Source organism: Pelophylax lessonae (assembly GCF_965119305.1).
Source record: "Pelophylax lessonae genome assembly, chromosome: 2".
Classification (NCBI taxonomy): domain Eukaryota; kingdom Metazoa; phylum Chordata; class Amphibia; order Anura; family Ranidae; genus Pelophylax; species Pelophylax lessonae.
The window spans coordinates 625,921,811-625,944,541 of record NC_138769.1 but is presented as its reverse complement, the minus strand read 5'-3'; the positions used below and the strand labels follow the sequence as shown (position 1 = coordinate 625,944,541).

General features: G+C 45.2%; 1 protein-coding gene and 1 pseudogene across 2 annotated transcripts in view; one reads left to right on the top strand and one right to left on the bottom strand.

Annotated features, from left to right (window-relative positions):
- Positions 1–22,731, top strand: part of MTMR6 (myotubularin related protein 6) — a 97,116-nt gene that overhangs the window by 70,584 nt on the left and 3,801 nt on the right. Inside the window, exons 10-12 of the mRNA XM_082246682.1 lie at positions 35–84; positions 17,112–17,312; positions 22,518–22,652. Coding sequence (XP_082102808.1) covers positions 35–84; positions 17,112–17,312; positions 22,518–22,652 — 386 coding nt within the window. The remainder of the gene's footprint in view (positions 1–34; positions 85–17,111; positions 17,313–22,517; positions 22,653–22,731) is intronic.
- On the bottom strand, positions 1,827–4,413 carry LOC309546736 (annotated as a pseudogene). The gene is made up of 2 exons: positions 4,083–4,413; positions 1,827–2,420 (listed from the first exon to the last, which is right to left on the bottom strand). The product of its transcript is annotated as an uncharacterized misc_RNA (transcript).

Sequence of the window (22,731 nt, the reverse complement as noted above, 5' to 3'; positions counted from 1 at the left end):
TACATTAAAAATGTTCTGTTCATTCTGTCTTTAGGTGCTGATTGAGAAAGACTGGATATCATTTGGCCATAAATTTTCTGACAGGTAAATATTGGCAGTGAATTGCGCAGTATACCCCTATTTTCAAACACAGAGAGGAATAAGTGTGTGTTTCTGCATGTATGCGAGACTGAGCTGAGATTTCTAGAGAACTAACAAATGGACTTCAGATATGAGAAGGAAAGTAGAGGTGTTGCTCATACAACCAATGAGCAATGAATGAACAATGAAGGTAAAAAAGGAGAGGTGTCCTAAATGGCTATCATCCAGGAGCTGCATATTTTCTGAAGTGTGTTTTCCCTTTCAATAGTGTGTATTAGGGCTGCAACTAACGATTAATTTGTCTGTCGACTAATCTATCGATTATTTTTACGATTAGTCGACTAATCTAACGATTATTTAAATTTTTTGTTTTTTTGCTTAATCTAGTGTTCTTTCTTTGATTAGTTAAATAATCCTTTGAATAACTTTACAAAAAATGATACGTACAACTTCTAATATAATATTTCAACTTTTATTAAAGTTTTTCCAAAAAATACTTCAATGTGGTTGAAGTTTCAGTGGCAAAAATAAAATGTAAACAACACTTTAACATCAGGCAGGAATAATGCCATTAGTTCAAAACCAAAAGCATTCAAAATGCCATATAAATTATAAAGCACTGCAGTGCTCAACAACACTAACTTGTGCAACTGTGCAAAAATACAAGAGACACATAAAGTGCCAAACACTTTAGGGCATCAGGCATGAAAATGCCATATCTGCCTAACACTTTAACTTCTTTAAACTACAAGTCAGCTCTCTGCCTTCAGGTAATCTTTTGCTGTATTGGCCATTATTTTTGGCCATTACTTTTGCACAGTGTTGAGCAGTGCTTTTGTTGGACTAGTTGGCTCCTTTAAAACTTGGTTACTTTTTAGGTATGTTTTCCATATACAGTGTTATTGTTGACCAGTATTTTTTTTGGTGTGTGTGTTACTTGTAAATGTAAAACATACCTAAAAACTAACATAGTTTTAAAGGAGCCAAGTCCAACAAAAAGCAAGCACCGCTCAACACTGTGCAAATTATAATGGCCAATACTGAGGAAAGATTAACTAAAGGCAGCCAACAGCCATCTTGTAGTTTAAAGAAGTCCAACAATACAACCCAAGAGAGTGCAACAGGTACAGGTTGGGGGCCTGTACCTATAATATAGCATTGCAATGGAGGAAGGTTAGCATATCGACATGCTCTGCAGTTAGGCTTGCTCTTTTTTTAGTCACAATGTTGCCAGCAACTGAGAAAAGCCTTTCAGATGGGGTTGATGTTGCAGGCACATGACTAAGGCACTTCAGATGTGCTCTTGGACCCAAACCTCCAGCCCTGATCCAACCCCCCTTATTGCTACCCCCATTATCTATAAAAATTGGCAAACACAATTCTTGCAGTAAAATATTGGCCGTAATGGCCGTTTATTAAAAACCAAAACAAATTATACCAAACCTTCCTTAAATCCGGAAACAAATAATACAATGACAAGAAAAACTGAGGTTGCCGATCTTTGGAGGCACCAATTATCAATCATCTGCTTAACTATTTTCTTGGTCCCCAGCCGCACCCTCCGGCTCGGGGACGACCTCGATATTCAGCAGATACCACCATTTTTACCTTCCAGTTAAAACCGCCATTAACTGGCATTCCAGAGGTGACTCCATACCTTAGATGGGTCCCTAAACTGATAAAATAGCATGTTATTTTACCCACCTCAAAAGACCCCACCGCCACCGGCACAAAGTAGGACCACCTCACACCTTTGTGCCCCGCCAAACCCGTAAGGCCCTCTGTACCCCGTCCTGTAAACCCAGTGCCCATAGGTCGATGCCCACCGCATTCAGATGTACCCCATCGTGGCGAAGGTAGCGCCAGGTATCCACTTCCAGCTCTCTGTGCCTGACCACCACACCCCCGTTGCGCACAATGAACCTGCCCACTTCTTTGTTGACCTTCACTCTGGCTTTGTTGAGTTTTTCCACTGACCGGGCGAGTCGCCATGAGGATCGGCCAACAATGTCCGACCAAACCACCACCATGTCCGGAAAATCCGTCCTCAACCGTAGGACATCAAACTTGACATCCCGGATGAGATGGCGACAGGACCGGACCCCCAGATCGTTGCCACCCGCAATGGATGACCAGCACGTCAGGGGCCCTGTCCCAGCGAGCGACCCTATGTACCTCGGGTACCACCCTGTGCCATAACATGCCTGAAATGCCTATCCACCGGACCTTGGCCTCGCACCGGGGGAAACCTAACTGACGTCCTTCATGTCTAACGTCCGCCCTCCTGGCCCCCCAGTATACGTAGGAGTGGCCCAAGATCCATACGAGGCACGCAGCATCTGTAAAGAAATGAAGCAAATGGAAGAGCACGAACGTAAGTAACGGTACGCTCTAACACCCATAACTGAAAGCAACATAAAAGCTCTTTTCCCACCCCCGCCACGTGTACCAAGCATATTTTTTAAACCAAGTGAGGGCGGACGTAAAGCCGATACCGGTCAGATTCCCACCTGCCAATACGCTGCAAAATGGAATCCTCCAACCCCCAACTGGCGGCTTCCGTGGCCGCCCCGATGCGAAAGGAGTGCGAGGCGTAGCTGCGAGCCTCCAATCCTGCTGCCGTCAGACAGCGGCGGAGAACCGTAATGAATTGAAAACGGGACAGAGCCCCACCATCAGCGTGCTTAAGAAAAGAACCAGGCCCAGGAGGGCGAAAACGCAAGTACTCTAGTACAGCCGAAACAGGGCAAATGGGTGATCCCTGCACCCGAAGCAGCTGCAAGCGAACTCCCTTACCCGTCTGATCCGTTTTTGAGCGGCGGATGAAAAGAGACACAGTGGCATGATTGCAGCGAACGTCTGCTGCCAGCAGGCCCCCCTGGGCCGACTTAGACGGGCTCACCAATTCGCCCACCCTGAGAGCCCCGTAGAGAGCTAGAGCAAAAGCCACACGGAATAAGAGGCCCTCGTAAGCCGAAGAACAAATGGAACCTGTTTGCTTGAATAAAAAGCCCCCAGAATTTCAAAAGTGATAGGTCGGCGCCCGTCAGGCCGGCGTGAACCCTTTCTATAACCCCGTAGGGCCTGCTTCAACAAAAAATCTTTTGTGAAATCCGGTAAGCCCCACAATTTGAATAGGAAAGCTAAAGCACTCAACTTGCGATTAATGGCCGAAGCCGATACTCCCCCCGAAAAATTCAAGCAGATGAAGTAAATCACTACAGTTCTAATCTCAGAGCTGACCATGTCCAAGCCCGCCCGCTGAAGAAGCTCCCACCACTCTTGCCAGACCCTGCGGTATGCATGCCAAGTCGATAGCCGCTGTGGACAAGGGGCTCCGAGCTGCTCCGCCTCCGGCGCCAACTCCCTGAACCTGTCCAACTGAAAGCGGGATAAAGCGTCAGCCATCGAGTTTTTTGCCCCCGGAATATGCACCGCATACAAAAATACATTCAATTGAAGGCAACGCAAGACAAGGTGACGTAAAAGCCTAACCACTGGCGGCGAAGAACCAGAGAGTGAGTTGATGACCTGGACCACCCCCATGTTATCACAGTGGAGTCTAACTTTCTTATTCTTGAACCACTCGCCCCATAATTCCAGGGCAACCAGCACCGGAAAGAGCTCAAGAAGGACCAAGTTCCTCAAGAAGCCCGCCTCACGCCATGCTGTTGGCCAGCGCTCTGCACTCCACTGGCCGCGACAAAAGGCCCCATAACCGGTGGAGCCCGCTGCGTCGGTGTAGAGATTCAGGTCGCAGTTGCTAACCGGCCCATTCATCCAGAGCGAGCGACCGTTAAACGCCCCCAAAAAGGCGTGCCACACCTGTAAGTCGTCCGACAGTTCCCTGGTTATGCGAATGAAATGATTAGGCGAGCGTGCCCCTGCAGTGGCAGCCGAGAGCCGACAGCTGAAAACCCTGCCCATTGGCATAATACGACAAGCAAAGTTCAACTTGCCTATCAAAGACTGCAGCTCGCGCAATCGGAGCTTACGCTTACCCGATGCAAGCCGAACTTCTTCCTTTAGAGAAAACAGCTTATCGTCCGGCAAACGACACTCCATTGCCTGAGAATCTATGACAATTCCCAAGAACTTAATCATAGGCGTGGGAGCCTCCTTCTTGTCCGCCGCAAGAAGGATGCCGAAACGCTCTGCAATGTGCTGTACAGTGGCCAGCAGCACCCCACATAATTTGGATGATGGAGGACCAATACATAAGAAATCGTCCAAATAATGGACGACCGAATTGGCTCCCGCCACGTCTCGGACCACCCATTCCACAAAAGAGCTAAAAGCTTCAAATAGGGCGCAGGAAACCGAACACCCCATGGGAAGGCAACGGTCGACATAATAAGAACCCGCCCATTGGCAACCTAACAGGTGAAAGCTGGAGGGGTGGACCGGTAACAGCCGAAAGGCTGATTCGATGTCCGTCTTAGCCATGAGGGAGCCCGCCCGTAATGCCGTACCCAAGAAACAGCCGCATCAAAAGAGGTGTACGATACTGAGCTGGCCTCTGGATCAATGAAATCATTAACAGACCCGCCCTTGGGGAAGGAGAGATGGTGAATTAAGCGGAACTTGTTAGGTTCCTTCTTAGGAACGACACCCAATGGGGACACCACGAAATCCCGTAAGGGTGGGTGCGAAAATGGACCGGCCATGCGACCCAAGGAAACTTCCTTGGTGATTTTTTCCGCAACCACAGCAGAGTGAATATGAGCAGAACGTAAATTATCGGCCACGGGCGGGGTCTGAGTCAGAGAGCATGGGATCACAAAACCGTCCCCTCCATGTTCCGATGAGGGGCTAAAGCGAACCGGGGGTCGTGCCCGCCGAGCGCGTCTTGCCAGGGGATTCCCCGAGGTAGAAGCTGCAGCTCCCATAAGGTAAGAGACCTGCTGCTGTAGCCAGTCGGCGCCCATAGATGCAGCCATCTCGTTCAGCTGTAGTCTCAGCGCTTCAGCATTGGCCATTACAGATCAGGCTATTGTTGTTGTGAAGAAGTAAAGGTGATGTTCTTGCTTCCTTGGCCACGCTTGAAATGGCGGCCAGGTAAAGGTGGTCCTTACCTGACCTCCCAGTAGCCCCACCCCCTGTAATGAGACCCCCTATCTGCTGGGAGATGGGTCTGTTATGAAAGACCGGACATTGCCCTGCCTAAACCAGCTCCCCCTGACTGCCCAGTCATGCAGCCCTGCGCTTTATGTGATTTTGCTACGGGCTGTTCTCACAAGTAACTCTTTGCCAGCATGGCCAAGATGGGAAACCTCCCTTCATTTTCCTTCCACCATTTCAGTGGATTGTCTTCCTTTGGAATGGCCTGCACACTAAAGTACATGTGTATCTCATTCCTCACAACTTCACTGTGAATTTCTGGATCTTGGATGTGACCAGTGTCATCCTCACCATTACTGTGGTGTTCATCTGAATCTGAACCGAGCAAAGAGTCCACTTGCCTCTTTTCTGAAAGTTTCATGTCTGGACTCATTGCACTGGCTGACTGAACCTGTTCCTCACATTGACGTTGATGTGTTTGCTCTTCCTCATATCTTCTTTTCTCTTCAAGAGCAAGAGCTTGGACCTTGAGGCGAACTTTTAAACTATCCTCTGCTAGCAGGAATTTTAGCTTGCGGAATCTGGGGTCCAGGGCTGCTGCAATAAGACATATATTTCTCTATCGCTCATTGACAGACGTAGTCCTCTGTGATTTAGCACCTTCGGGTTATGCTGCCCTCCACAGGAGTAGGACTAGACAGGAAATAAAAATGCTCTGGCCACACCCTAGGGGCAGACAGTGAGGAGGACGTTCATTCATCTGCCATAATTCGGGAAGAAGCATTGGTGGACGCACTAGTTGTGGCGGTGCGGGAAACCTTAAGACTTGAGGTTTTACCGGCAGAGGCAACTGAAACAGAGATTCCCTTTGGTACTAACAAGCCCATCAAAACGGTGAAGGTTTTTCCTGTACCCAAGTGTTTTGATAACAAAATTAAGGTAGAATGGGAGCATTCTAAGCGTACCTTTACTATTTCCAAGCGTATTGCTAGACGCTATCCGTTTGAGGAATCCCTCATCAAGAAATGGATGGTTCCACCGGTGGTGGACCCACCTATTTCCAGGCTGAATAAAGCCACGGTTATCCCAGTGGAGGACACTTCGTCCTTTAAGGATCCGGTGGATCGAAAGGTGGAAGCGGAGTCCCGCACTATCTTCTCCCTGATAGGGTCAGCATTTAGACCAGTAATTGTTATTGGTCTAGTTTCCCAGACACTAACGGAATGGGCGAGATTGGTACGCCAAGACCTGAGGGGGAAAGATATCCCCCAGGGAACATCTGAATTAATGGAACAGATTATACAAGGACTACAGTTCGTCTGTGACGCAGCCTTGGATACTACTCCCCTATTAGGGCAAGCATCTATGTCAGCGGTAATCCTCAGACGTGTGCTGTGGTTAAAATGCTGGTCAGCAGACCTAGGTTCCAAAAAGACCTTGACGAATCTCCCATTTCAGGGGAATCGCCTATTTGGGGCCACCCTAGATGAGATCATTAAGGATGCCACTGGGGGCAAGAGCACTTTCTTGCCACAGGCTGCTAAAGCTAAAGGACCTCGTAACAAGCGGGGACCTTTGTTTACCGCCCATAAAGGGTTTGTGCGCCCGACTGCTGCAAGCGGGAAGGGCAAGGCTCCTCCAGGAGGGTTCAAGAAGGGCTGGTCGGACAAACAAAAGACCGACTCAGCCAAACCTGAAGCAAAGGATTACACAGCCTGAAGGTGCGCCCCCACCCGGCTTGAGGGTGGGGGGACGTTTTCACCGGTATTCAGGGCATTAGATCGAGCATCGACCACTGCTACCGGTGCGATTCTTCCCTTCCAACATTTAAGTACTACAGGGAGCGGTAGTTACCGTTCCCTGAAAAGATCTTTTTCTTTACCTTTTCCAAAGATTAGTCTCAGTTCCCCACAAGAATCGGATCCGGTTGAACAGACAGACCAAGAAGCCTCTAGCCAGATGACTTCGGTCCCTGAGATTCAACCAGGAGAGATCACCGTTCCTGATAGGAATCAGGTGTCTGATAAATGTGTGGGAACGGAGAACGATCAGACTTTGTCGGATGGTCGGGACCAGATAGCTCTAGGGCCGCCTGGTTCAGATCCAGTCAGCGCCAGTGGTCCTAGAAATTCTAGGCTAGCCTCGTCAAGCCGATCTACCCGACTTGGACATGCGAGTCGCGGACGTTCCTTGGGAACTTCGTCCCAAGGGAGTGTCTGCGGTCTCAAGGACCAATCTTCCATCGTGTTTTACAGTCGCTGGTTTTAATGGCCTGGCCATTGAGACCCAGGTACTGAAGGACAGAGGGTTGTCAGCTTCAGTTATTCCTACCCTTATTAAAGCAAGGAAAGCGACTTCCAGCAAGGTCTATTATCGCACATGGAAGACTTATATCGCGTGGTGCGAATCTTTAGGGATTCCTCCACGTACCTATTCGGTGACCCGAATATTGGCCTTTCTGCAAAAAGGGGTTGAGCAGAAACTAGCCTTGAGCACCATCAAGGGTCAAGTTTCAGCATTAGCAATCTTCTTTCAGAAGCCTTTAGCTACTAAGTCCTTGGTGCGGAATTTCATCCAGGGGGTGCGGCACCTGGCTCCACCAGTCCGCGCGCCCTTACCGCCCTGGGATCTTAATTTGGTTTTGTCGGTTCTACAGAAACCTCCCTTTGAAAACATCAGGGAGATTCCCTTGCTTACTTTATCCCAGAAGGTAGCCTTCTTGGTGGCTATCACTTCTGCACGCAGGGTGTCAGAACTGGCTGCTTTATCATGCCAGTCCCCATACTTAGTGATTCATAGGGATAAGGTAGTACTTCATCCTAAGCCATCCTTTCTTCCTAAGGTGGTTTCAGATTTTCATCTGAATGAAGATATTGTACTACCTTCCTTGTGTCCTCAGCCCAATCATCATCGGGAACATGCGTTGCATTCCTTGGATGTGGTTCGGGCAATCAGGGTATACCTGAAGGCTACGGAATCGTTCCGTAAGACGGATTCACTTTTTGTGATCACGGATGGCCCCAGAAAGGGGTTGCCTGCATCTGCCGCGACTATCGCCAAATGGATTAGACAGACGGTGGTACAGGCTTATTCTATTAAGGGTCGGAGTCCTCCGTTCCCTGTTAGGGCGCACTCCACTCGAGCGCTCAGTACTTCCTGGGCCTTCCGCCATCAGGCGTCAGTGGTCCAGGTATGTAAGGCGGCCACCTGGTCGTCGGTACATACCTTTACAAAATTTTATAAAATTGATGTGATGGCATCGGCGGATGCCTCATTTGGCCGCAAGGTTTTGCAGGCCGCAATTTGAGGAGACAGGAGGTCTACCTCGAGGATTTTTTCTGTTGAAAAATTTTTTGTTGAGTCTCATCATTGAGGATGAGCATTGTAAAACTTCTAGTTGGCACCGGTTGGGCCTTCTAGATTGAATTTAATTTCCATTTTTTCCCACCCCTCATTTGTGGTACTGCTTTGGGACGTCCCGAAGGTGCTAAATCACCGAGGACTACGTCTGTCAATGAGCGATAGAGAAAAATGGATTTTTGTAAAATCTTACCGTAAAATCCTTTTCTCTTAGCTCATTGACAGACGTAGTACCCGCCCCTCTGTTTCGGAGTTGGGTTGGGTTAAATTCTCTAAACACTGCTTTGTGACTTAACTGATTTGCTGTGGCAGAGAGAGAGAGAATATACCCTCGGGGACTGCCCCTAGGGTGTGGCCAGAGCATTTTTATTTCCTGTCTAGTCCTACTCCTGTGGAGGGCAGCATAACCCGAAGGTGCTAAATCACCAAGGACTACCTCTGTCAATGAGCTAAGAGAAAAGGATTTTACGGTAAGATTTTACAAAAATCCATTTTTTCTCCTCCGTCATCTCTGAATTTAGTTTCCCTCTCCCATCTTGTGGTCATCTCCTGTGCAGCAACATTTTGGAAAGCCTTGACTGCCGCTGTCTCGCAAATTGTGCTCTGTATGGATTTCTGGAGGCCTTTTACCAAAGGAGGTAGAGCGGAACCAGTCACATAGGACTCTCCACTCAAGAAAACAGTAGCACACTCAAAAGGCTTCAGGACTTGTTCCACTTCCTCAAGTAAGCTCCACTGATCATGTTTTAAATCCAGGAAGCGCTTTCCTCGTGGTGTGACATCAGGATCGGAAAGTGTGGCAGTCACAGGCCACCTCTGTTCAAGCAGGCGACTGATCATGTGTAAAGTACTGTTCCATCTTACAGATACATAATTTATTAGTGCATGATCAGGGGTACCCATTTGTTGTTGCTTTGCTTTAAGCTTTGTAGTGGCCAGCTCACTTTTTTTAAAATGTTCCACAAGGCACTTCGCAGCCCTCAGTGTCTTGCTGATCTGGGGATCCCTCAGGGCATGGTTGACAACTAGCTGCAATGTATGACCAGCACACCTGAGAGAAGAGATGCCAGAAAGCTTTTCTTCCAAAATACGCAGAGCAGCGACAACATTTGAAGCATTATCATGAACAACTGCAATTACATTGGCCATGGATATCTCAAACTTCTCAGCTGCTTTTTCCACCCAGTTAGCAATGTTTTCAGCTGTGTGGCGATCTTCAAGTGGCATAGTGGTCAGATTGTAGGATGTAAGCTTCCAGTCTTCATTAATGAAGTGGTATGTGACACCCAAGTATGCCTCTGTGGCAATACTGGTCCATGCGTCTGTGGTGAGAGCTATTTTGGATTTGACATCTTTGATTGACGCTTTCAATCTTTCAAAATTCTCCTCATATTTCCTCTCCATCAGCTTCGTGAAATGGGACCTGGAGGGAAGTGGGTACCCTGGGTAAAATGTGCTGATCATCTCACGAAATCCTTGACCGTCTACAATAGAAAGAGGTCTCATATCTTTTACAATCATGTTGAGTATGCTATTGGTAAGTGTAATGGCCACTTGGGGTGTGCAAGCAGTGACATCCTTTTTATGAAAGAAAAAATCTTGTACACAGCTTTGCCTCTTCCTGAGGAAAAACAACAATAATAATAATTAATAATAATAATAATTAATAACATTATCAATTTACACATCTATGAATGCTCAGCCTCAATGCTAACAATATTAATTGTATTTTTTCTAGTAGAATTTTGAGATATCCATGGCCAATGTTGTAATTAATAATGCTGCAGAGTGCAGTGACAGTCAAAATAGCTCTCAGGTGTGCTGGTGGTCATGGTCAGATCATTGCACTTGTTGTCAATCATGACCTGAGGGATCCACAAGACAGACACTGAGGGCTGCAAATGCAAAATGCCTTGTAGTCCATTAAAGAAAAGTGAGCTGGCCCGGCCTAAGCAATCATCAGCTAGCAATGCAATGCATTAATTAATATTGTTGAAATTAGTAGTACTAGTACTTACAAAGATGGCTCGTCCTTTGTGGTCAGTTTGCCAGGATGCTTTCTTCTGAGGTGCTCGTGCATAGCAGTTGTGCTGCCGTGGTATGCCATTTCACTTTTGCAAAGGGAACAAAGGACCATTTTATTTGGCCTCTGCTGAAAGTATTCCCATACCCTTGACGACCGTGATCGGGCTCTCGCTGTCTTTTGTACTGGAACTGTGCTGCTGGAACTGCTGCTGGAAGCCTTTTGTGGTACTGGTACTCTGCTGCTGGACGTGGAACCGCTGCTGCTGCTGGCTTTTTCTCCCCCAGGATCAGATGTCGCCATTACCGCTGCTGTTCCGCTATTTTAATGCAACTTGCGCGAGATGCGTGTGACGTCACGTCACGTGCTGACGCGTCAACGCTTTTTACGCACGTCGACGATTTTTTGTAGTCGACTACGTCGACGCGTCGTGGCAGCCCTAGTGTGTATTATTTGATAGCTGTACAAGTTTAATCTTAATGTAGGGTAAAAAATCAATAATATTGTGTATAAGGCCAGGGAAGTACAGGAGTCCTTCCTTACTGAACCCACACCAGGCATTTAGGGATGGGACCTGCTGACGATTTGACTCCTGAGGTCCTGATCTGTATGTCACAGTTGCTGTTGGCGGCTATTTCAGCACTAGTTAGCAGAAACAGCTATGCCTTGTCAGTACTTGGTAAAGTCGTACCTAACCCTCACCTCCCCATGTTTTTTCTCCTCTTACTTGTATTGCTACATTTTCTTCAGAACACATACTCAACCTCACAGCGAATCCTGCATTGTTAAACACTGTTTGGCTGACATAGACTGGGTCCAGCACCACCATCTTGATCCTCTCAGAAGTCATCTGGCTGCCTGCCACTTCCGGTTTCAGGCAGTCAGCTACCAATGATGTACTGAGCCCACCCGCTGGCCACTCTTTGTGCCTGATCTTGCAGGAAGATGTGATGTACAGTAGGATTCCCAGAAGACTGTAGGACCAGGGAAATATCATTCTGTCATTCAATGGTAGTGGGGGCCGGCCAGTAGTAGAAAAAAAAACTGCATTTATGCTTGTGAAGGGAGTAGAGATTTAAATCAAACTCCTTTTGGGAGTTAAAGAGGAATGTAGGGAATGTGTACAAGAAATTAAGTCAGCAGTTACAATAACTGTAGGCGCTGACAATCCTTAAACATACAGTTACCAGTTCAGGGATCCAGCAATGTCATTGCCTGGGCAGGTTGTTTGCCAGTCTTCAGGGCACCATCTTGCTTCTGGATTCACAACCGTCTCCTCCTGCACATGTGCAAGTCGTGCTGCGCTTTCCATCCACAGCCTCCTGGGGCATTTGATGTGTCCCAGGTTTCACCCAGGGAGGGATGGGGGCAAACTTCCATTCTGTTTGCCTAGGCAAACCGAGCAGAAGTGAAAGTGGGTACTTGCCAGAAATTTAAAAAAAAACTTCCAAAAGTGGAAGAGAAGTTGAAGGGAGGGGAGAAGAAAAAGTGGAAATTCCCTTTTTATAGGTGAAGGTCTGCTTTAAGTTTTGCTTTACAGTATAAAGAAATTCTGATACAATGTAACTAGTTGTGGCTTCCTGAACAACTAATTACAATGTATCATTTTTTTTTGTATTGCTTTTAGAATATCTTAGATGAAATTATCACCAAATTAAATCCTTGCTTTCCCCCCAAAAAGAGACAATATATACCTCACTTGTTTGTCGTTATGTAGCTATTGCGGAACATAGCAGAAGTATGAAAATAATCATTGTGCTCGATTGGTTAATTAGAGTGCAAGCCTGTTTTCTGTCCTGCACAAGTTTGGTAATGGCCCATTCTTACTGGTCAGTCTTGGTGCATTGTAAATGATCTAAATACTCGCAATACAGTGAATAAATGTGAAATATCTGCAGCTGCTGTGCACAAAGTGTAAAACACTTGTAAACATAAAAATAAATAGATACAGCGCTTGCAATTATACTAAAACATATAAAATCAGAAAAAAGTCCAAAAACGTCCGATCAAAAATGAATATATAATATGTAAACGGCATCTCCATATGATAAAGTGCTCTTGTCCCCAATCTTCCTATAAGTGCTGATGTGCTCCAAACTTACTTAGTGATGTGGCACACTCCCCTTCTGTATCCCCACTTACCAAAAGTAATGGACTCACAGCTTTCCAGTCTGGGGGTCAAAACAGGGTTGAAGCCGTAACCAGTGTGCGTTCGATGATAACTGGAAGTGACGTCATTAGGTCTGGGAACTGGAAATTGCATCAGCGCGTTTTGACCTCCCACAGGGCGTCATCAAGGACCTTTCCAAGGTAAACAGTTTACTGTGATGAGAGCACGCTCCCTCCACGCTCTCATCACAGTAACTAAACTGTCACAGAAAGCTGCAGATATGTATTTGCAATCAGAAGCTTTCCGATCATTTGACCGCAATCACAGGGGGCTTATAATCGGGATGCCTACCTCTGCCTCCTAGCATTTTGATCCACTTAAAGGGCCAGGAGGCAGGAGCGGGAAGGAGATAAAAGTAGCCTATTCATTTTTATGAACTGATAAAGTACCAAAATGGACCAAAAATCAGACATACGCTATTTTTTTTAGATTCAGGGTGCCACAACATGCGGTAGTGGGTTGCTGTGCATTGGGGATGCTCTAAAATGCGCGTGCTTATGAGGTGTGTTGAGGTGCCTTTAAAACCTGAAGAGGTGTGAATGAGCCATTAATGTTCCCCATTCATTTAGATTTGTTTTAATTCTGATCTGTATGTTCTTTCTTTACAAAGGTTCATTCTCAGAATTTCTAGAGACACAGGTACTACAGGACTTGGCTTATCTTGATTTCAGCAAAGCATTGGATACAGTTCCACATAATGATCTGAAACAAAAGTTGTACAAGCTCGGACTTGATTCTTAGGTGGTTCAGTGGATATGCAGTTGGCTAAAGGATAGGTATCAGAGTGTGGTTGTAAATGGGGTTCACTTGGAACAGAGATGAGTTACTAGTGGCGTACCATAAAGCTCTGTACTGGGTCCTGTTCTATTTAATATACAGTATTAGTAAGTGATATAAATAAAGGTTTGTTGGACAAGGTATGTCTTTTTTCTGATGACATAAAGTATTATAGGATTGATATCCTTGGAGGTGTCTAACATGGAACATGATTTGATATTGTTGGAAGATTGGTCAAAGCAGTGACTATGTAGTTCAATCTTCAACCTAGGAAAAAGGAATCCCCTGAGAGAATACAACTTACAGAGGGTACAGTGTTGCCCAGCACTACAGGGATTTGGAGTACTTATTTCAGATGATTTCAGAATGATCAGGGTGTTGCCATGCAGTTCAAACAGCAAATAGAATTCTAGGAACCATCACGAGGGGTCACCAGCAGGAGGAGGGAGGTCCTAATTCCCCTATATAGATCTTTAGTGAGACCTCATTTAGAATACCGTGTCTAGTTCTGGAGACCTCACTTACAGAAAGATATTGATAAGACAGAACAAGTCCAGAGACCGGGAACAAAAATGGTGAAAGGTCTGGGGGATAAAACATATCGAGAGAGATTTTAGGAGCTTAATATGTACAGTCTGGAGGGAAAGGGGAGACATGACTGAAACTTTTAAGTACAAAGTACATCAATGGGGTGAATAAGGTTCAGGAGGGCAGGATTTTCAATATGAAGCTAACATGGAGAACATAGCAACATGATGCCAAATTAGCAGGAGGAAAGCTCAAAACAAATTATTATTATACAGGATTTATATAGCGCCAACCGTTTCCGCAGCGCTTTACAACGTTAGAGCAGACAGTACAATTACAATACAGTTCAATACAGGAGGAATCAGAGGGCCCTGCTCTTTAGAGCTTACAGTCTAGGAGGGAGGATCAAGTGATACAAAAGGCAATAACTGTGGGGAATGAGCTGATGAAGAAAATAAAAGAACAGTTGTTAGGTGTTGGTAGGATAGGCTTCTATGAAGAGAAAAGTTTTCAGGGATCACTAACATCTTAGAAAGTATTATTTCACTGAAAGAGTAGTTGGATGCTTTTTAATAGACTTCCAGCAGAGGTAGCGAGTCAATCATCAGTGGATTCAAACATGCTTGGGACAAGCATATACATAGATCTATAATAGGACAAAAAAAAAAAAAAAAAAATATATATATATATATATATATATATATATCCCGTATATACCCGAGTATAAGCCGACTTTTTCAGCACATTTTTTATGCTGAATAAGCCTCGGCTTATACTCAAGTCACTTACCTGTTCTCCCTGGGGCTGACCGAACGTCAGCGGCGGCCGGCCCGACATGTACACTGCACATGCGCCGCTGCCGTTTGGGAAAGCCCGTATGCACTCGCCCATTCTCGGGCAGACGGTGCATGTGCAATGACGTTTGGCGCCAGGCGGCTCCATTTTTTAATGTAAGACACCTCGGGGATGGGTAAGTAAGACCCCTGCACAGTCTCTGCATATCCTGCAACATGCCCTCAGCCCTGCATCATGCCCGCAGCCCTGCATCTCCTGCACCATCCCCGCAGCCCTGCATCTCCTGCACCTTCCCCACAGCCCTGCATCTCCTGCACCATGCCCGCAGCCCTGCATCTCCTGCACCATCCCTGCAGCCCTGCATCTCCTGCACCATGCCCGCAGCCCTGCATCTCCTGCCGCAGCCCTGCATCTCCTGCACCATGCCCGCAGCCCTGCATCTCCTGCACCATGCCCACAGCCCTGCATCTCCTGCACCATGCCCTAAGCCCTGCATCTCCTGGACCATGCCCCTAGCCCCTGCATCATGCCCGCAGCCCCTGCATCTCCTGCACCATGTCCGCAGCCTCTGCATCTCTTGCACCATGTCCGCAGCCTCTGCATCTCCTGCACCATGCCCTCGGCCCTGCATCTCCTGCACCATGCCCTCAGCCCTGCATCTTCTGCACCATGCCCTCAGCCCTGCATCTCCTGGACCATGCCCTCAGCCCTGCATCTCCTGGACCATGCCCTCAGCCCTGCATCTCCTGGACCATGCCCCTAGCCTCTGCATCTCTTGCACCATGTCCGCAGCCTCTGCATCTCTTGCACCATGTCCGCAGCCTCTGCATCTCTTGCACCATGTCCGCAGCCTCTGCATCTCTTGCACCATGCCCACAGCTTCTTCCTCTCCTGTACCATGCCCGCATGCTCTGGTATCTATTTTTATTTTTTAAATTCATCAGTAGCTGCTGCATTTCCCGCCCTAGGCTTATACTCGAGTCAATACGTTTTCCCAGTTTTATGTGGTAAAATTAGGTGCCTCAGCTTATATTCGGGTCGGCTTATACTCGATTATATACGATATATACACATACACTATACAGTATATAAAATAAATACATTTTTAAAAATATGGGGCACACTCGATGGACCACTTGGTCTTTTTTCTGCTGTCAGTCTATGTTTTTGTGTTTCTTTCTGTTTACTCTACAATGGAGGCAGATACTGATACTCCTTTTTCATCAGTAACCATTCTACTTTTCTAACATCTGAATATCTAAAAGAGCTTTTATAGCTCACAGGATGATGTAAATACATTTCTGTTATTATATTACTATAATTTTGATAAAGGTCATTTTCTTGTACAAAAGTTTTTATTTTAAGAAGAGGCATAAACATACATCAAAAACATGGTACATGTGTACAATAAGACAAAAGAAAATGGAACGCATGGGAACAGATGGCAGCAAAACACGATACCGACATATGGCGTGAGCCAACCGGGAAACATCACGGACCAAATAATGGGTATCAACAAGTGGAAATGCATAAATAGGGACCTAAAATCCCTTAGTGCTTCACAAAGCAGGAAGACTAACAAAATGAAAAGTTCTATTACGTTCCAATGAGCAAACAGGGGCTGGGCCTGAGAGTACCGAGCCAGGAAGGAAAACAACATGAAAAGACAAGGAAAAGAGAGAAAGAAGGAGTGAAAAAGTAGGACAAACAAAGAGAAAAACGACAAAGAAGACTAGAGAAAGGGTGGGGAAGGGGAAGAGGGGGGAACGAGTCCTGCGGGGCGAGCGTCCAGGAGGCTTTAAAGAGAGAGAAGGGTGGTCTGGAATCTGGAAGGGGCAACGTTCGAGATCCAAGGGTCCCACACCTTAAGAAACTTGGCGTGGGAATCAGAAACTATCGCAGTCAACTTTTCATTAACGAGGATATCATTCATACGGTTCTTGACCGCCTCAAAACTAAGCAACGGGGTCTTCCAAGATCGGGCAATGGTCAGTTTCGTAGCTGTAAACAAATGCTGAGCCAACTGACGTTGTGTACGAGTCAGGTCAGGTATAGGTTTACACAAGAGTGCTTCATATGGGTCCCTCTTCAGGGTTGATAAAGGTCATTTTATTGAATGCTGTGTGACTAGATTTCACCTCTCTGACCCCCTTCTGTTAGTCAGGTGCTGCGCTCCTCCACACAGATGTAATGGCTCTCTAAGAGCGTATTTTATCTGAAAAGGATACATTTTAGCTCTGTAAAAGTACATATTGTTTATTGTGGATGGAGATGTATATTTCCTCTGAAAGGCCTTTTCTCTCTTTTTTCTTTCAGATGTGGGCAATTAGATGGTGATTCTAAGGAGGTTTCTCCTGTGTTCACTCAGTTTTTAGAGTGCGCCTGGCATCTCACTGAGCAGTTTCCTCAGGCCTTTGAGTTTAATGAAGCATTCCTTCTCCACATACACGAGCATGTACATTCCTGTCAGTTTGGAAACTTCATAGGAAATTGTCAAAAGGAGCGGGAAGAATTGAGGTAAGGGATGCATTCTGGGTAAAAAAGTCTGCATTTCGGTTATGCCATCTGTTTGCATGCAATACAACTGTTTCTACCTTGAAGAAGTGCAAAGTACATTGACTATGTGCAGGTACAGTTCCACCAACAGCCAATCAGATTTCATTGTGTAGTCAGGTAAAGAGAAAGAAGACATCTATTTGGTTGCTGTGGGTTAGAAGCAGTTTATGATCTTGTGGGACTGCTTTCAAAGGAATTAACCCTAGGATGGGTTAGACATTTGTGCTTTTTAATAGCCAAGTCTAAATGACCAATAAAATCAATCATAAACTGAAAATGTTACCCAGGAAGCATTGCAGCTGTTTGAAAGAGAGGATGTCCAGTCAGTTACCTTTGAGCTGGGGCCTAATTAACTCTGCAACAGTGGTACCATGGAGATCTGTTACAGAAAGAAACAGCACACCAGGGTTCAGTTCAATTCTTTACTGGACCTTCATTAGAGCAATGTGATATTTGGAGGACACTGTGGCACCCTTTATCAAGATAACAGACAGAATGGTCATATATAACGGAAACTCTTATGTCGCTCTTACCCTGAGGTATGATCTAACCAGCTGTGATTGGACACAGCTGATCACATGGTAAAGAGCCTACGTCATAGGCTGTTTACCGGGATCGGAGATGTGATGTGTCAGAGCAGTATCAGTCGCCACGTTGCGTGCCACTTATCCTGCTGGACATCATATGATGCCCAGTCAGGATAATAGAGCCATCCCTGTCATTCTGCATACCACCGGCGTGAAGTGATTAAAGTGAACCCGTATATACACAGTGCAGCATTTATGTGAGAAAACAATCACATGATATAATAATGAACACAGCTTAGTTAAGTGAACTTGCCCTTTAATAGTGGCAGTATATGTTCATTCATCTATGGTAATTTCATAATTGGCACAATTATAGCTCAATTAGTAACTAGCCGTAGCTCTTCTTAAAGCCGGCTATTAGTTCTAGTTTTATAACATGTCATGTTTGTGAATTTCTGAAGTGGCAGGATCGCTTTGTTTAGACAGATTAATGCTTCATCAATCTGCGTTGTGGTAATTGGCTGTAATTAGGTTAATGTACTAAAACGATATGTTTCTGGATTAAAGAAAAGTCTCAGATTAAGGTCACCCTAGCTGATGGAAACCGGGCTGGTTTCCTGATTAATTAGATGGTGATTAGGAGGAAATTAAAGTACCGCCAGCCCCTCAAAAGAATGTTTATATGTGGCCTATTTCTCCTCTGTTCCTGTCAGTGTCTTTAATACTTTAATGTGGCATTACTACCAGGTGTCTGTTTAATAATTAGATGTAAACCCAATCGCTAAATCTGATATGTGTTAACAAGTTAATGTAATTTCAAAGCTTATTTTAAATTTTTTACATCTACATCTTTTACTATATAATAATTCCTGGCAATGCTGCCATAAATGTCCTTGTTCAGGCACTTCCGGTCATAGGGTGACAACACTCTGTCCCCCAGCTGTGCTATTCTATTGTCACACAGGCTGATGAAGACTACAAGGGTCCATTTAAACACATTTTGCTGATATAGTCCATTGTTATCACCATCAGGAATCCCACCCTGAAAAAGGCCATGCACCCATCAATGGAGTGCACGTGGGCCAAAAGTGGCTGCAAAGATCAGGAGGCTGAGGAAACTCAACAAAAGATGAAAAACTTGAAAACAGGATTTTATTTTTAAAAATTTTAAATTGTTTATAACACAGTGTTTTATCAATCACTAAACCACTTTAAAGTGTATCTTTACCCTTCAGATCAACTTAGCTTTCTGGACTCCTCATCTGCAATGTAAATGGCCGCCTCTTTTTTTTTTTTTTTATAATGGTTTACTTTTTTATTTTTCTGTCCAGCCCCATAAACATTCTCACTTAGGCAAGAGCCTCCTGGGATTACCCCATCACATATCCCAGGAGGTTACAGGAGCAGGGACATACAGCAGCTGGTAGGCAAAGCTGGGGAATGTTATTGGGGGTCGGCTGTCTGAATCCAGAAGAGGCAGCTGACTTCTGATAAGTTAAGAGAGCCAAGATGGACCCTGGACCCAGACTCGGGCAACTGGACAACAGATCGCAGCAGGACTATGCTGGATCTGCTGGGCAGATGAGTATCTGAATTGTGGACAAACCAACATGACAGATAACAGGTAAGTGAGGATTAAAACAAATATATAGGAGCAAGTGCACTTTAACACATCCCTTTCATTTTAAACTTCCCTACATGTTTCTGTTGCTACAATCATAGATTTTTTTATTGGCCTGAGTTAAGGAGCACATTTAAGAAATGGCAAAAATAAAGCATATCCACCAGCACGTCTGTGACTTTCACCTTAAGAAAAGGGGTCCAGCATGGTCCTTAAATGTTGGTGAATATGCTTTCTTTTTGCACCTTATTATTTTTTTGGTTAACTTTTGGTGTGCTGGCATAAGCTAAAATGTGGTATCCCTGTTGGCCATGCACCCCTTTTGAGGGCAGAAGAGAGTCTGATGCTGGGTGCCTTAGACTGCAGTTGGTGTCAGTGGCAGTCTGCTTGGGGCAAGAAAAAGATCAGGACATGAGATGTTTGTTATTAACCAGTCAGCTAAACATAATTTCTGCAGGCTATTGGATACAGGGTGCTCACAGGTGCCTTCCCCAAGTAGTCCGGAAGCAGTGACAATTTTCTATTTACTAGGCCAGCTTTGGGCCTTGTAAGAGGTTTGTGCTTGGCTACCCATGCAGAAGACCTAATTTTGGGGCTAAACAGTAATAAAATATATCCAACAAGTAAAGTTTTTGGTAGAAGCGTCTTTGTGTGTCTCCTCTATCAAAATCTTCTACTATTTTTGTGCACCACCTGTGGTGCTTTCTCAGTGTAGTGTACATTCTTAGTCCAGGAGGAACTTGTCTAGGTGTTTTTACATACATACATACATCCATGTAGCTTTGTAAGATTTTTAAGCATGATTGTTAACATAGCACCTCTCAAAGACAAATTAAAGGAGTATAGGACCTTAGGCAAGATATAAAATGCAATAAACAGACCCAAGGCTCTCAACCATAGAATGGGTTAGCAGTTATATGTGGTAGTAACATGCATCCTATTAAACCGTGCTGCACGTAATCCACTGGTGGAATGGAGATATGGAAAACAGAAACAAAGGCTATATGCTGTGCACTGGTAATGTCAAAGTATCTGTGAGAAACAATTAGATAAATTGGAGGATGGTGAATAAATGAATAAAACTTGTTTCCATATAAACCATGAAGTAACATTTATTGTGTAGCCATAGATAAAGCACACGGTCTAGATAAAAACACGGTCATGTGTGAGCAACACAGTCTTAATTTAAAAGGAAAAAGCCCAAGTATCATTGAGCCTCAAACACTAAATGGAGGGCCCAGCACTTGTGATGGAAAAAGGGCTCAAGATTCACTTACCAGCCAGAAGGCACATGAAGGCTCGCTAGGACCAGTTGTTGGTGTCCCACAGAGAAGGCACACTTCAGTGTGGTGTGTAGTAAGGCTGGAGCCCACCAGGAAGATGGCCGCTCGCAGGATGGTGACAAAATTGTGGCATCTCTTTTTGCTTGCCGCGAGCGGCCATCCATTCTTACTACACATCCCACTGAAGTGTGCCTTCCCTGCGGGACACCAACAGCTGGTCCTAGCCAGCCTTCATGTGCCTTCCAGCTGGTATGTGAACCTTGAGCCATTTCCATCACAAGTGCTAGGCCCTCCATTTAGTGTTTGAGGCTGGAGGAGACTTGGGATTTTACCTTTTAAATTAAACTGTGTCATTCACACATGACTGTTTTTATCTAGACAGTGTACTTTATCTATAGCCACATAATAAATGTTACTTCATGCTTATTTTATGGAAGCAAGTTTTATTCATTCATTCATAATCCTCCAATTTATCTACTTGTTTCCAGTGTGCACAATATAGCTTTTGTGGTCCTTAGGCAAGGTAGCAGCTTTATCCTGCCCCCATACCTTTGATTAACATCAAAAAGTGCAATAAGAACAGAAATTTGCTCAATGACCATTGTCAGTACAGGTCTAACTCATCAGATACCAACTGCCTTCAAGTGGATCCATCCTTGTGAAATTATAGGAAGATGCACAACTTTGACCAAATGCCTTATACCTATGGTTTACTGCAAGAGAATGAAGGTTGTATCTGGGCCCCCTGTACATCTGCTGAGCATTAGGTTTCTGCCCAGGTTGCCTTGTGGATTATTTGGCTCTGGCACCTCCGTGTGTATTGAGAAGCTGTGGATTTAGAGCAAAGCCCACAGAAGCCACAAATACTCAATGGCGGTGGAAGAGGTGAAGTCCTCATTAACAATCTTTAGGGGATGGGAAAACCCAGTAGTGTTGATGACTGTTGCCCACACCCACTGAACAAATGTTAGGTTTTCTAACCAGTTGACAGCTGACACCTGATTGACTGCCAGTGTCTACATTGCAGCATTTAAAAGAGAAATGTGGCCAAAGCTTTTTTGGCCATACTTCTCTCCTGGGTCAGGGGGGGGTGTGCTCACTTTTGCTTTCCTATGACCCAGAGTGAGCTGACGTCACAGAGCCACTTTAGGCTCTGGAAGGATCTCGACCAGTAGTGATGGGATCCACCCAGCTTCCTGATTGACAGCTGGCTCTGGCTCTCAGCACTCAGCCAAGAGTCAAAGCCAGTTGTGCCTCTCCAGTGAATGCTTTGTGGCACATATTTGAGATCCATTACTGTCATTCACCGCTCTCTGCTTCGGGAAAACTGGACCGAGAACTGAGCAATCAGCAGTTGCCCATTTCTCTGGCTTAAAGCTGGCAGGGGACAGCTGCAGCATCAGACGGGTGCTGCAGTATGGAGGTTAGTGATAAACTTCTCCTTTAAAGTTGATTCCTTAAAAGTTTTTGTTTGCATTATTATTATACCACATATCTTCAATATTGTGCATCTGATTCATGAAAACTTGAGTAAAAGTGAGTCTTTCAGGTTGGTGTTCACCTATTTGTGCATATAGTTTTCTGCCAAGGCTTTTCTCGTTGTGGCTTTTTATCTTTTTTTCTCAGCTGGCATCACCAAAATAGTATTTATTACTGTGACAGTAGAAAAAGAGGATTGCAGATTTTATTTCAAACACCATTTAGATAATTCAGCACCTTTATCCTGTTTGTATAGATTAAAGGAGAAGACACACTCATTGTGGGCACATCTTCTTGGTGAACGCAGCAAATATCAGAATCCTTTGTTTGATCAAAATTCCCTCAAGAGCCAGCCAGTCCTGGAGCCAAACACCATCCATTCCAGCTTCAAGTAAGCACACATTTTCATGTGTCTTATGTGTCCTGTCACAGGCTAAATATTATCATTGTCTTTAATGCTGTCATTTGTG